The 16,252-nt window shown below is 47.9% G+C and overlaps 1 protein-coding gene across 1 annotated transcript in view; it reads left to right on the top strand.

Annotated features, from left to right (window-relative positions):
* PDCL3 (phosducin like 3) overlaps nt 1–8,831 on the top strand; it is a 72,674-nt gene extending 63,843 nt beyond the window's left edge. Inside the window, exon 8 of the mRNA XM_063953455.1 lies at nt 8,444–8,831. Coding sequence (XP_063809525.1) covers nt 8,444–8,451 — 8 coding nt within the window. The 3' untranslated portion in view covers nt 8,452–8,831. The remainder of the gene's footprint in view (nt 1–8,443) is intronic.
* The last annotated feature ends 7,421 nt before the right edge of the window (nt 8,832–16,252 follow it).

Here is a 16,252-nt window from a genome sequence, read left to right as displayed (position 1 = left end):
TAGTGCGGATATGTGGAGGACGGACGAGCCCCCAATTGATAATGCCGATTGATTACCTTATAACATTCACTATAAATGGGTAAGAGACTCAGTACGCAATTGGCGTATGGGGTACCGTAAGGGTACGCACTTAGCGTAGCAGATGCTTATCCGTGGTCGAGACGCACATGCGACACGCTCGCTCACAGCTTAACGCTTGGTGACGAGCACGCTATAGGCGGCCGACTACCGTAATGCTACGCTACCAGCGTAGCGGACGCTCGTGACCACGAGGGGAACACGAGCGGCGCAGACGCTCACGGGATGACACTCAGTAAACCTTGTATGCAACACACTGAATGATTGAGTTTGTACTGTAAACCTTACTACTGACATACTGTAGCGATATAACGCTGCTTAACCTTGTTAACACTAAAGCTGCTTGAGCGATTGAGACGCTCCGATTACCCTCTGCAATGTAATAAACACACAATACCTTGCTAAGGTTCCAACACCTTTACTAACAATATCTAGCTATGTAAAAAGGGGAAAACAGTTAACAGTTCATACACTACAGGCTAACATCAATATCTAAGCAGAATAACTACACATAATTATACAATAGCGGCACAATCGCTAACAATAACATACAATGAGAGAGAGAGAGAGAACGTGGCAAAATACAGTCAGAGTTTTAGAATGGTCACAGAGAATAACTTACACACACTGGGGAATGATTCGCTGCGCAGTCCTGGTACCAGCTCCGAGTTAGTCAAGATGAAAACCGTTTGTGGAGAGAAGACTGAGCTGGCCAGGCTGGCTGTCCTTATATACACTGCGTACAGTACGCTACAAAGGGACCTATAATCTCATTGTTCATTGGACACAGGAATGTCTCCTCGCACCATAACAAAAGGTCATAGGTTAGTTTGAACAGGTGGGCTGTGACTATATCAAACTGCTCAGGTGGGAGGGAATCTCAGGATTCCCGCCGCATGGATAATGAACCGCAAATATAGTAAATGTCCAGAAACTACTAATAGACATAACTATACGCAGGAGCGATTAATCTTTACCTAACCAGCACCGGATTGTTTCTAATAAAATGTTCTTTAGTTAGGTACCAAACACAACTGCTCAAACCCTGTCTGACCCTTCGTATCATACAAAGAGGAATTCCTCTGTCCAGCGACCAGTTACACTAAACAGGCTTACAGTTATTATTAAGGGGAACATTACCTATAAAACATACTATTTGGTTTTACTATGTAACGATTGAGTCGCCGACTAGACGCACACAAACTCTACCGTAAATGCACATACCACGCGCTCGAGCGCATGGCCGAGGAAGTGCCATCACGCAGCTGCGAGTATCCGCACGCACGGGAGAGAATGTGCACGTGCAGCGGGCAAGCGCATGGGGTGAATATATGGCAACGTGTAGCGTGATATTTTTCGACTTTGACATCACTGAGGGTCTGATTTAGAGGTGGAGGGATTTAAATCATTGGGTACACACACAGAGATAGTGCGGCGTCTGGGCTTGTTATGGAGTGTCGCTGAAAGTGGTTGCATACATAGACACTCAACTGCTCACATAGGAGTCCATTTGCATAAATGTTGCAGAAGGGGGGACCGGCATTACGATTGAAAAAATGGAATAACTTAAGCCATCATATGAAGCTACAGATTCACATAAACCACACGCAATTCACCAAATCCAAATCCATTTTTTGGGGTCACACCTATTTTCCAACTAGCCTCACCGCTCAAGTGTATGAAGATGAGCACTGCGGACAGCGATACAATGTATATATGCTCAGGGTGTGTTTCCTTTGGCTCCCCTCATGGAAAACAGCCCATTGATTTTAGTATTTTCAGCGATCAGATCACATTGTTCTGCTTTATAGTTTCACAATGAAAACCATTATTATTGTAATGCCTATAAAAGATCAAACACAGTGTTCTCAGGACAAAGTACATTTTTGAGTGTGCCAAGATTCATATTTTATTAACGATTTCACAGCTCATTTCATTGTTTAATCTCTGGAAAATGAAAGGTGTACTGTTATTTATCACTGTAATGGTAGACAAGCAAATCCATTATTTGATAATGCTTGTGCTTGTAGGTACTAGGTACTTTGAAAAGGAAACAAACTGGTGTAAATTCAATGCGTCCCCAACATATGCTACCTTACACTCACCTGCATCGGTCAGCAGGTTCTTCTTTATTCTGTGCATCAAATGCAAATTGTCTGCTGCTCAGTCCTAAATAATTTTTCATTTTTTTTAGATGATAAGTCTAAAAATGATTGAAGTGACAATACCCTATGTGCCTTTTGTTTTAGATTTTCTAATCGGAGTATATTAAATTATATTAAAGTTTCTTAAGGCAAAATTTAAGCAACTGCAAGACAAAGAAAATGCTTTCAAGTAGAGACCCCCAATACATCTGCTGCCCATTTCCCAGATTCCCTAATCCACTTGCACCGCTGATCGACGACCAGTGATGATCAGCAATCCATCGAGTAATTGGGGAAAATTAAACGTGTTAAAAATGCAAAGCATAATTTTTTTATTTTTTTTTAATCTATTATAAACTTCTCATTCTTAGTGGTGCTGATAATATGGGATGCGGTCAAAATGCATGCTGTCGAGATCCTGGCAGTTGAAACACCAATACCAATCAGAATCCCGACAGCCGCCTTCCCAACCCTAAGTATCCCTGCAATTTTAGGTTTATGGCCGGGGGAGGGGGGTTAGGTTTAGCCGTCAAGCAGGGGGGTTAGGGTGCGAGGGGGTGGAGGGGAAGGTTAAGGTTAGGCTGCAGTGAGGGGGCGTTAGGGTTAGGCACCCCCGGGGAAGGTTAAGGTTTAGGCAGCGGGGATGGGGATTAGGATTAGGCAGCGCCTAATTAGGATTAGGCACTGGAGGGAGGTTAGGCACTAAGGGGGGAGATTAGGGTTAAACTGCAGGAAGGGTGGGTTAGGGGGTGGGGAGAGGGCAGAAAACCCCTTACTCACCCCTGTCTGTCTTTTCATCAGCGGGAACCCGGCGTCTGTATTATGACAGCCGGGATCCCCTGCGCCGGCAATTCATACGGATACCGATAATATATATGCCTAATAAAAAATACATAGCAGTGGTTTGGTTTTATTATTTACTAGCTGGAGTACCCAGCGTTGCCCGGGATTTTAAGAATGTTTGTTTACAAAAATTAATTTCAATATTAAACACACAGTATAAATAACATAGTATAAAAAAAGCATGTCAAATGTTATACACATCAATAAAATGAAAACCCAATTTAAAAATAGCACAGCACATTATGTATCTCCTGATACACTCTGTGCTGCTGGGGGACCGTGCTACTTCCACTATATAACTCTCAGTGTGTGGGTTCGTGCTCCCTCCATTCCCCTCCTCACATCATGTCACTGGCCCCGTCACATGCAGCCCTGTCATCACTGACATATCATGCATGTCCTGATATAGTCTGTGCTGCTGGCCCACCCCTAGGGGTGCTAGTGGTGTTACCCCCACAGTGTTTGTTCCCAGAGTGTAAGTAATATCAGTGCCGTTTCTTGCGGCGGGCGAGCCGTGCAACCGCACGGGGCGCCCGCCGCGGCACTTCTTGAGGACTTCCCTCTCCTCCCGAGTGCCCAGCTTGGGCGGCGGGGTTCGCGGAATGACGCGATTGCGTCGTGACGTCACGACGCAATCGCGTCATTCCACGAAACCCCCGCCCCCCGAGCTGGGCACTCGGGAGGAGGGAGAAGGGGGAGCCAAGCCGGCCGGCGGTGGCGCCGCACAGACGAGGGAGAGGCGGCTGAAGAGCGGGAAGAACCGCTTCAAATGTAAGTCAGACCCTCTTCCTCTCTCTCTCCCTCCCCCCCCCCCCCCCCCACCTGCCGTACTGTGTAAAATGGGGACACCTGTCTGCCGGAATGTGTAAAATGGGGACACCTGTCTGCCGTACTGTGTAAAATGGGGACACCTGTCTGCCGCAATGTGTAAAATGGGGACACTTTCCTGCCGCAATGTGTAAAATGGGGGCACGTGCCTGCCGCAATGTGTAAAATGGGGGCACGTGCCTGCCGCACTGTGTAAAATGGGGACACTTTCCTGCCGTACTGTGTAAAATGGGGGCACGTGCCTGCCGCAGTGTGTAAAATGGGGGCACGTGCCTGCCGCAGTGTGTAAAATGGGGACACTTTCCTGCCGTACTGTGTGAAATGGGGGCACGTGCCTGCCGCAATGTGTAAAATGGGGACACTTTCCTGCCGCAATGTGTAAAATGGGGGCACATGCCTGCCGCAATGTGTAAAATCGGGGCACGTGCCTGCCACAATGTGTAAAATGGGGACACTTGCCTGTTGTACTGTGTAAAATGGAGGCACGTGCCTGCCGCAATGTGTAAAATGGGGACACTTTCCTGCCGCAATGTGTAAAATGGGGGCACGTGCCTGCCGCAATGTGTAAAATGGGGACACTTTCCTGCCGCAATGTGTAAAATGGAGACACTTGCCTGCCGTGCTGTGTAAAATGGGGACACCTGCCTGCCGTGCTGTGTAAAATGGGTTCGCGTGCCTGCTGTAATGTGTAAAATGAGGACTTTTTATTTTTTTATCCTGTGGTGGCCGTGATGATGAGATCAGATGAGGCCACGCCCATCTTAACAAAGCCATGCCCATTTTAATGAGGCCACGCCCCCATGCTTTTACTCTTTATATCTATGGGGGGGGGCGCATTTTTTTTTTAAATGTGAACGGGGGGGGGGGGGGGCATTTTTAAATCTCGCACTGGGAGCCAAATTGGCTAGAAACGGCCCTGAGTAATATGTGTAGCAACATATGTCTATGAGTTTGTTGGTGAAGGCTATCTTTGTGGTATCACTGGCTGCAACCTCACATTGTGAGCGCAGTTTGGATTGTCACTTTTTCAATATGTGTAGCAAGTTTGGTGTAAGTTGCTTCAGGCATTCCAGAGTTATGCTGTCTGCTGAAAAACTCTTTGCTGCCTCAACCCTAGGGGTGCTAGGGGTGTCTTACCCCCACAGTGTTTGTTCCCAGCTTGTAAGTCATATGTGTACCAAGTTTTTTGTAAATTGGTTTAGGCATTCTGGAGTTATGCAGTCTCCTGAAATAATCTGTGCTGCTGTCCCACCCCTATGGGTGCTAGGGGTGTCTGACCCCCACAGTGTTTGTTTCCCGAGTGTAAGTCATATGTGTACCAAGTTTGTTGTAAATTGGTCTAGCCATTCAGGAGTTATGCTGGCTCCTGAAATACTGTGCCGCTGTCCCACCCCTAGGGGTGCTAGGGGTGTCTAACCCCCATAGAGTTACAGTAGTTCCCAGATTGTAAGTCAGATGTGTACCAAGTTTGGTGTAAATTGCTCCAGGCCTTCCACAGTTTTGCTGTCTGCTGACATACTCTGTGCTGCTGTCCCACCCCTAGAGGTGTCTGACCCCCACAGTGTTTGTTTCCAGAGTGTAAGCCCCTATAGATTGTAAGCTTGCGAGCAGGGCCTTCCTACCTCTATGTCTGTCTGTTTTTACCCAGTTTTGTTCTATTACTGTTGTTCTAATTGTAAAGCGCAACGGAATATGCTGCGCTATATAAGAAACTGTTAATAAATAAATAAATAAATATGTGTACTAAGTTTGTTGTAAATTGCTGTAGGCATTCCAGAGTTATGCTGTCTGCTTAAATATTATGTGCTGCTGCCTCACCCCTAAGGGTGCTAGGGGTGTCTTCCTCCCACAGTGTTTGTTGCCAGATTGTAAGGCATATGTGTACCAATTTTTAGTACATTGCTCCTGGAATTCCGGCGTTATGCTGTCTCCTGATATACTCTGTGCTGCTGTCTGCCCCCCCAGGGGTGCTAGGGATTTGAAATTGTTTTAGTTGCCTCCGCCATGTTTTAATACGCTTGTATGTAAAATGTCATGGTCTTCGCTTGTAAACTGTGGATTTGTATAGAAAGACAGGACAATTTTTCACTTTTATGTATTAGATAGCTGAAGTACTTGGCGTTGCGTGGGATTAATGAGTTGGATGTAACTGTCAACATTTTAAAAATAATTATCAGATTAGTAGCTCTTCCAACACACCCATGAGGTGGCTGCCCAGTGTCGTGGGTTTTTTTTTTTAGTTTTTTTTTTTTTGAGGTGTCGCTAGTAGCCCTGATCCCCAGCTTTCTGTTTTGTTCAGTTTTATAATCCCTTTTACATTGCGTGATGGGTTTAAAGTTTTCCCTCTGTTATAAATGTTGTTATTCCAAGGCTTTTGGGTACACAACATTTCTTATTCCCATCTCCATTTCTGTCAGTTAATTAAGTTTATTGACAGGCCCGGTGCTGCCCGCTCAGCAAGGGGATGCAAAGCAGGCAGGCGCCGGCCAGGAGAGGCGCTCTCCCTGCTCGGCTACCCTGCTTTGCATTCCCTTGCTGTCTGTGCTGCTGCCGTCACCGCTGCGCCTGTCACATGTCTGTAACAGGCAGCGGAGCCGGCAGTGTGAATCGAGGCTGTACTCACCCGGATACAAGGCGGAGGGCAGGTACGCAGTTCAGCCGGAGGGGACCCAGAGCCAGTCACACATTAGCCAATAAATTAGCAGGGCCAATTGCCGTATGTGGTCCCGCCCCCAGTCACTCGTCACCATCTCTTTCTTACTGCAGCCTGCAGAGTGAAGGAACTCTACAGGCGAGACAAACTAGCTCTGCAGGTCACACTCGGGTGACGGACTGCATCTCTGGCTTTGTCCCTCTCCTCCTGATCAGCGCAGTGTAGGGCAAAAATATCTCCTTCTCCCCTAGTTCCCAAACATATACAGTGAAGGAGCATAGAGGAGATGGAGTAGTTTAGTGCAGGGCTGGGGGGGTTGCTGCTGAGATTACCGAGTGACAGGTGCATTTAGCCCCTGTTATATGCACCTGCCATCCCTGCACCCTGCAACTACCTACCTGCACCATGCTCCTGCTCTCACTAAACACTGTAACTACACCCTTTACCCATGCCACCCTTGCACCTGTAACTCCTCCCCATGCAAGGGACACCCTGTACCCTTTACCTTACACCACTGCACCTCCCCTGCAACTATGACATCAACCCCCCACCCCCTAGTCCTTCTCTGCACACTGTAATTGCTTCCCCATACCCTATAAATGCCCCTCACCTCATGCAAGTGTCACCCCTTAGGGGTCTATTTACTAAGGCTTGGGTTGAGATAAAGTCAACGGAGATAAAGTACCAGCCAATCGGCTTCTAACTTCCATGTCACAGGCTGGGTTTGAAAAATGACAGTTAGGAGCTGATTGGCTGGTATTTTATCTCCGTCCACTTTATCTCCGTCCAAGGCTTAGTAAATAGACCCCTGTATCCTATAACTTCCTCCTTTGCACCCATTTACCCCCCTCTGTAACTGCACCATGCAAGTGCCCCACTGCACACTGTATATTCTGTATCCCTGTAACTATCACTTTTGCACTCTGTAATTGCCCTCATGCAAATGACACCCATTCACCCTGTAACTGCACTCTGTACTTTCTCTCCCTGCACCCTTTGACGCCTACCACTGCACCGTGACCTCCTACCCCTTCCCCCCCGTAATTCCTACTGGTGCACCTTGTAACTATCACCCATGCAAGTGACACCCCCACATCCCCATGCAACTACACCCCCACATGCTATAAAGGCACCCTCCTGCAACTGCACCCCCACATCCTGTAACTACCCCTCCCCGACATCCTGTAACTTCCCCCTGCTCCCTGTAACTGCCTCCCCCTGTGCCATGTACTGTCATGTCCCTGAGAGGAACAGCTACTACCACCTCCCTGCAGGCTTGCTTAACCCCCAACATCATCATCTGTTCATGTGTGGCACTGCCTACTTCTAACAGTAAGAAACCGCAGCCAGATCGGCACACAAAGGATAGGACCAAGTGCAGCCAGTTAAAACAGCAGTGGCAGCAGGCCAGGTCAGTAGCTAATAAGGTGAAAAGAAAAGTAATATGGGGACTGACAAAACTGGATTGTAAGGGGTGGGGGGAGGCACAGGGAGAATGTGCATTGTCACCCTGTATAAAGGGCACTACTGTGTAGCGTAATGTGTATAAGGGGCACTACTGTGTGGTGTAATGTGTATAAGGGGCAATACTGTGTAGCGTAATGTGTATAAGGGGCACGACTATATGGTGTAATATGATTTGGGGGCACTTTGTGAATAAGATTGAATCAGATAGTGTGACATAATTTGAACTAGGATTACTACTGGGTGGCCGCTTCCTTTTCCGCTCACGCTTTATTGCTTAGTTCCTTTGTAAAGTATGAGAGGGAGGGCGCAAATTTATAGTTTGCAGGGGGGCGCCGAATACCCTAGCACCGGCCCTGTTTATTGATTTATGTTTATTTCAGTCAGTTATTACAGGTAACTGAATTATGGTTATTTCTGTCTGTTATTACAGTTCATTAAAGTTTTCATCCAGATCCATCCAGTGGAAGGTCCAAAACAGGCCCCCCGTGTCAAAGTTCTGTCCAGCATTCACCAATGGGGGGTCTGACCGGGACCTCAACTCTTTAGCATGTCTTCTGGGATCCAGTGTTACCACTCTGTAAAGTTTTTGTCCAAATCCATCCAGTGGGAGGCTCAGAACAGGCTCCCTGGGTCAAAGTTCTGCCCAGCGTACACCAACAGGAGGTCTGACCAGGAGCCTATCCCCCCTAAAACCTGGCCAGGATCCAACTAGACCACATCGCGTTGGTTTCATCCCAATCGGTGCAGGGCTATTTCATATGCATAACCAGACAGACAGACCAATGAATTTTATATATAACATTTCATATTTTACATGTGTATTAAATGAAAAAGAAATACACAGCTTTACAATCTTTTAGCAGAAAACTCTGTTAGCATTATATATGTAAAGATACTATATATAAAAATAGATACAAGTGTTACATTAGTGCAAATACAAATTTAATAAATTCAGGAAAATGAAAGTGCTGATCCATGTACTGTCTGTGTGGCAGGTCCTGTGTGTATATGTGTCGGTGTGGCCGGTCCTGTCTGTATATGTGTCGGTGTGCCCGGTCCTGTCTGTATATGTGTCAGTGTGCCCGGTCCTGTCTGTATGTCTGCTGTGTGGCCAGGATCGGAGTAACAATGGGGGGGGTGGAGCTGCAGCTCCAGGCCCCCAATGAAATGATTCACTGAATACAGTGTTGATAGGATTTTTTTCCCCTGTCACTGCCAGCAGCCATCAAAAGAACCCCAGCCCATTCACTCCCGGCATTTAAAAAAAAAAAGAAAAAGCTCCGACCATCCCACCTGGACCCCCAAAACACAAACATTTGTGCTGTCAAACAGATTCAACGTTCCACTCCCAGCAACCAGTAGACTCACCCATTCCCCTGCACTGCGGAAGCTCTACCCAAACTGGTTGCTGAAAGATCTGTCCCAGCCACCCAAAGCTCCGCCCCCAGCCACTCAAAGTGCCACTAAAAGCTCAGACCCTTAGATCCAGTTACTCAAAGTCCTACCCCAGCTATCAAATCACCCACACATTCCCTGTGGACTACCGAATCCCTGCCCAATCATGTTCTCGACACCTGAAGCTCTGCGCATCACAGCAGGTGCTCAATGCCCCACCCCTGCCACCTGAAGCCCCGCCCATTCACCCCCTGCCCTCCAGCGTCCTGCAGTGCAGCAACAGCTGCACCATTTTCCCAGTGATTCGCACATGCGCAGTAGGAAAATCACTGGGAAAATGGCTGCCGCGCCATTTTCCCAGTTATTTGAGCACACGCTCTAGGTTCTGGGACAGCGCTAGGGTCCCCTAGGGACCCTATTGCCCAGAGCTGTATAGCGCTACTGGTCAGAGAGGAGGGGGCCCATACGGATCCTGCACATGGGCCTCCTCCTCTCTAGAAGCGCCCCTGGCTCCTCCCCTGATGACGTTAGAGGTCCTTTCTCCAACTTGGTTTTAGCCATAACCGTGAGAGGATGGCTATGTGCTAGAAAGAGAGCGCTGCTTGAAGTGCCACAGAGACAGAGCTGCCTGCCGCAGGAGGGAAGTCTACATGCATTATCAACAAGGGTGTGGGTTGATAGACAGTATCTAGTTAGACAGTCAATAGATAGACACCATATGTTAGACAGACATTAGGTCGACAGGGTCAAAAGGTCGACATGAAAATGGTCGACACAAATTTTTTTAGACACCATGTTTTTTGCATTTTTGTGGTTTGTGTGGATAGTTTTGTCATCTGGGACCTGTAAATACCAAATTGCTTTCTAACAAATATTTAAAATGCCCACTCTAATATATACTGCAGACGCCAGACGCATCTTATTACCATATACGATAAAAGTGCGCTGTACATCTCAAAACACTACATCCCTTAAGAGAAAAGAATACACCCACACATTATCTGAGTTCCAAAGCTCATTGATGTATATATTTGTTATATATGGATTCAATATATTACAAGGTACAGTATACATGGTTACAATTCATACAGTAAGCAGTTAATAAATACAGTTACAGGCCAGCATACAATTACCATATCTTTCAATGCATCCTCCTCTTAATATATCTCTCTCTCTCAGCAAATAAATACAGGAACTGATCTAGAAGCACCGCCATCATCGTCTGGCACAAAACAGCAACTGGGAACTGTGTGTCTCTGTAATGTGTTATCTAGTTTTGGGGGAGGGAACTTTCTCATTCATGATGAGTCACTAGTCTGTTCGTATGCTAAACAGGTTCAGCCTTGAGGACATCAAAAGGGGCTGGCCTGAGCTTCCTGTCCACTACATGTTTCTGTAAATGTCTATTGTTCTAATAAAAATGACTTTAGCTTTCATACATTTAATCATAACTATTTGTTGCAATGTCCTACAACTTAATAACAAGTATCAAATGAATCTACACATTAATCTGCTTGCTTTAATACCAAATATGACAGGCCTAACTTGCTTCGTTCCAATAATACACATACATGACATTACTCCATTATATAATGTTAAATCATTATGATGTCTGGCGCTTGATATTATTATAATTATGTACTGTATGAAATAAGTGTCGAATCCATCTCTGTGGCATGTCCGTGTAAATGCGTGTGTTACCATATATTGCTGTGCTCGCTGCGCGTATTTGCAAGCATAGCGACTCATAATGTGTGTAGTCTGTATGTTCTTTCTATGTAATATTTTTGACTTCGACAGACCCCAATTGTTGAAAGGCATACGCTCACAGGGCTCACTCCGCTCACTACGCTTCAGGCTCGGTGGCTCGCTGCGCTCGCCACAAGGTTTATAACCAACTCTATGCCAACATGGATAGAGAAGGTATGAAATAGTCCAAAAACTTAACTTTTTTAAAAACATGTCGACCTTTTGACACTGTCGACCATTTGACACTGTCAACTTTTTGACCCTGTCAACCTAATGTCTGTCTAACATATGGTGTCTATCTATTGACTGTCTAACTAGACACTGTCTATCTATCAACCGGATACCTATCAATAAACCTATTCAAAAATCAGTGCATACTTGAATTACTGGGGATAGCCAGGTAATTGAGGCAAGGAACCTGGAGCAGCAGAAGTGGACAGTGTGGGGGGCCGTGATGGTCTGATTGTGCCATCATGGCCCCACCCTCTGCTTTACAATGCTTTGATTTCTAGCGGTATGGGGCCATGATGATGCAGTTCCCACTAAATACCTGCACCCTTTCAATATTGACAGGATCCCCTCTCCCCAACACCTGAACCCCCCCTCCCCAATGCCAGGAACCCCATCGCTGAGGTCGGCAGTGGCCGAGACCATGGTACATACCCCCCAATTATATGTATGGTAGCAGTGGGTGGGGAGCCCAGAAGATTGGGGGTGATTAGTGTAAGGCAACAGGGAGTAGGCTGTGCGGGTGGGAGAGATTTGGGGTGTGTGGCAGGTGCAGGATCTATACTACAGAATACACAGTGCTGACAGAGACAGTCCGCATACAGAAGCCACGTGACACAGTGCTGCAGTGTCACCACCGATCCAGCACCACACTGCTGCTGCATTCCCAGTCACAGCTTCTCCTCATCTCCCGGCCAGTGCTCCCATTGCTGCTCCCTGCAGCTGCGCTCACACCCCTACTCCTGCACACACACTGCTCCCAGGGATATGGGGTATCATCCAGGCGGCGGTTGTGACCCAGCAATAATCATCTTGCTGTTACAGCCGTGCCCCCTCAAATCTGGCGCCCAGAGCACATGCCCCCCTAGCCCCACTCCACCCCAGTTGTGGCCCAGCTCAATAATATAACAGGTGGTGGATACATATGTGTCCACATAATCCTTCCCTAAAATCTAGCAATATGGCTCAATTTGGCACGACATAAACTCTGCGACATAGCTACGCAGTGGTCGAAGTGGAATTTTTGAATGAATGAAAAAGTGAAGGTAGCAATTATGCTCGTGTGCTCCGGAAAAGGGGGCAAGGTCACACAAAAGGGGGCATGTCATTCAGTGTAGTAGGACCCCTTATACTATCTAGTACTAGTGCCCCTTTCACATTATAGCACACGGTATGAGCTGAAATTCACGCTATAGCACATGGTATGAGCCGGAATTCACGTTATAGCACATGGTATGAGCCGTAATTCACGTTATAGCACATGGGGGTTTATTTACTAATATTCGTGTTTTTGCCGTTTTTAAGGGTGTTTGAACTCGAATGGTATCGGGTGCATTTTACTGCAACTTTTTGAATCCTGATACGATCATTCACTAAGCTGCCGAGTTTTGCACAATCGTTTTTTCCGATGTCGATGTGATTCGTAATATCAGGCAGTGTTTTACGGGAGTGATGAGTAAAACACTGCCTGACAAAACACAAGGAATCCCGGCCGGATCTGTGAGATCCGTGCAGGGCTTCATTGTGTACCTTAAAAAGTTGATTAAAGTCTTAAAAAATCAGAAAAAAATTGCGTGGGGTCCCCCCTCCTAAGCACAACCAGCCTCGGGCTCTTTGAGCCGGTCCTGGTTGAAAAAATATGGGGGGGGAAATGACAGGGGTACCCCCATATTTAATCAACCAGCACCGGGCTCTGCGCCTGGTCCTGGTTCCAAAAATACGGGGGACAAAAAGCGTAGGGATCCCCCGTATTTTTTAAACCAGCACCGGGCTCCACTAGCTGGGGAGATAATGCCACAGCCGGGGGACACTTTGATATCGGTCCCTGCGGTCGTGCCATTAAAACCCCAACTAGTCACCACTGGCCGGGGTACCCTGGATGAGTGGGGACCCCTTCAATCAAGGGGTCCCCCCCCCTCCAGCCACCCAAGGGCCAGGGGTGAAGCCGAGGCTGTCCCCCCCATCCAAGGGCGGCGGATGGGGGGCTGATAGCCTTGTGAGAAATTGTGAATATTGTTCTTAGTAGCAGTACTACAAGTCCCAGCAAGCCTCCCCCGCATGCTGGTACTTGGAGAACCACAAGTACCAGCATGCGGTGGAAAACCGGGCCCGCTGGTACCTGTAGTACTACTAAAAAAATACCCCAATAAAAACAGGACACACACACCGTGACAGTACAACTTTATTACATACATACACACCAACATACACACATACTTACCTATGTTCCCACGAGGCTCGGTCCTCTTCTCCATGTAGAATCCTAGGGGTACCTGTGAAAAAAATTATACTCACATAATCCAGTGTACCTTCTGTTCTTTGTATAATCCACGTACTTGGCAAAATAATAAAACGGAAACCCGACCACGCACTGAAAGGGGCCCCATGTTTACACATGGGACCCCTTTCCCCGACTGCCAGGACCCCCCCTGACTCCTGTCAAAGAGGGTCCCTTCAGCCAATCAGGGAGCGCCACGTCGTGGCACTCTCCTGATTGGCTTGTGCTCCTGTAGTGTCTGTCAGGCAGCACACGGCACAGATACAATGTAGCGCCTATGCGCTCCATTGTAGCCAATGGTGGGTACTTTGCGGTCAGCGGTGAGGTTACTTTCGGTCAACCGCTGACCGCAAAGTTCCCACCATTGGCTACAATGGAGCGCATAGGCGCTACATTGTATCTGTGCCGTGTGCTGCCTCACAGACACTACAGGAGCACACAGCCAATCAGGAGAGTGCCACGACGTGGCGCTCCCTGATTGGCTGAAGGGACCCTCTTTCACAGGAGTCAGGGGGGGTCTTGGCAGTCGGGGAAAGGGGTCCCATGTGTAAACATGGGGCCCCTTTCAGTGCGTGGTCGGGTTTCCGTTTTATTATTTTGCCAAGTACGTGGATTATACAAAGAACAGAAGGTACACTGGATTATGTGAGTATAATTTTTTCACAGGTACCCCTAGGATTCTACATGGAGAAGAGGACTGAGCCTCGTGGGAACATAGGTAAGTATGTGTGTATGTTGGTGTGCATGTATGTAATAAAGTTGTACTGTCACGGTGTGTGTGTCCTGTTTTTATTGGGGTATTTTTTTAGTAGTAGTACTACAGGTACCAGCGGGCCCGGTTTTCCACCGCATGCTGGTACTTGTGGTTCTCCAAGTACCAGCATGCGGGGGAGGCTTGCTGGGACTTGTAGTACTGCTACTAAAAACAATATTCACAATTTCTCACAAGGCTATCAGCCCCCCATCCGCCGCCCTTGGATGGGGGGGACAGCCTCGAGCTTCACCCCTGGCCCTTGGGTGGCTGGAGGGGGGGACCCCTTGATTGAAGGGGTCCCCACTCCTCCAGGGTACCCCGGCCAGGGGTGACTAGTTGGGATTTTAATGGCACGGCCGCAGGGACCGATATCAAAGTGTCCCCCGGCTGTGGCATTATCTCCCCAGCTAGTGGAGCCCGGTGCTGGTTTCAAAAATACGGGGGACCCCTACGCTTTTTGTCCCCCGTATTTTTGGAACCAGGACCAGGCGCAGAGCCCGGTGCTGGTTGATTAAATATGGGGGAACCCCTGTCATTTTTTTACCCATATTTTTTCAACCAGGACCGGCTCAAAGAGCCAGAGGCTGGTTGTGCTTAGGAGGGGGGACCCCACGCAATTTTTTTTTCAGATTTTACACTAAACAGACCCTTTCCCATAGATAACCATGCACAGATCTCACTGATCCGTGCATGGTTATCCAAACTCAACTGGAAAAAGCAGGTCTATTTTATTGCTGCTTTTTTTAACGAATCGAAAAAAAACAGACCCGCACTTGAGCACTTAGAAACTAACACCCAAATACGAATGAATAGTGAATGCCCGTATTCTATGAAATAACAGCCGCGTTTGGCTCTAATCTCTGTGTCTCTCTTGCCATTCTTAGTGGGGAAACTTAGTGGGGAAACTCTGTCTGCCCTTCCCTGTGTGTGTGCGTGTGGTCTCCATTAAGCTATGTCCATATGCTGCAGAGGATATGTCCTCTCAGGATGATCCCATTCCATGTAATCAGGATTGCACTGTGTTAGCGCAGGTCCCAGCAAGGGAGCCTGAGTGGTTAGCCTCTATTAAAACTATGATCTCTCAGATTTCTACTAGAGTTGCACAAAATGAGTGTGCAACTCAAGTTTTACAGAACTCTATGGCAGTTTGGTCCGGTTCTGTTACCTCAGGGCAGAGCCGGCGCTAACCGCTCAGCAAAGGGATGCAGAGCAGGTAGGCGCCGGCCTGGAGAGGCGCTCTTCCTGCTCCGTATCCCTTCTTCTATACATGACTGCTCCTGCCAGCTACCCCTGCGCCTATCACACAGGCAGCGGCGCCGGCAGCAATCCGACATATTTTTTAACAAAATCAATCCAGTGGTCCCAACACAGTGGTCTCAATCCTGCCTGCCCAACACTCCCCCCATGCGATAGCAGCAAGCTCCACACTCTATCACGCCACAGTGCCTCATCTCGCTGCTGCGGCTGGCTGCCAGAAAGCCCACAGAAACCTCGTCAGCTCACTCAGGAAACGCGCTCTTGTGGCCGCCGTGCGCACACACAGGAGCCAGATCCAGAGCGGGCGGTCATGGCTCTAAGTGCTGTGCTGCACAGCAGAGCAGGTCAGGTCTCTGGGCAGAGAGAGGGAATGTGGACAACACTCCAGAGGTTTTGCGGTACCCGGCTGATACCTCCCCAGTCTGTGGCGTCTGTGTCCTCCAGCATGCATGAGGCAGTAGCAGCGGAATCATTTGGATTCAGGGAGGTAAGGACACAACAAGGGACTCATTGGTAATCGTCAGGGGTGCAGGTCCCTGGCCCTCTTCTTACTGTGTCACCCCAACCCTCCATTTCCT

The sequence above is a fragment of the Pseudophryne corroboree genome, chromosome 2, assembly GCF_028390025.1.
Source record: "Pseudophryne corroboree isolate aPseCor3 chromosome 2, aPseCor3.hap2, whole genome shotgun sequence".
NCBI classification, from domain to species: domain Eukaryota; kingdom Metazoa; phylum Chordata; class Amphibia; order Anura; family Myobatrachidae; genus Pseudophryne; species Pseudophryne corroboree.
Note: the sequence above shows the minus strand (reverse complement) of the source record. Positions and strands in the feature narration are given on the sequence as shown.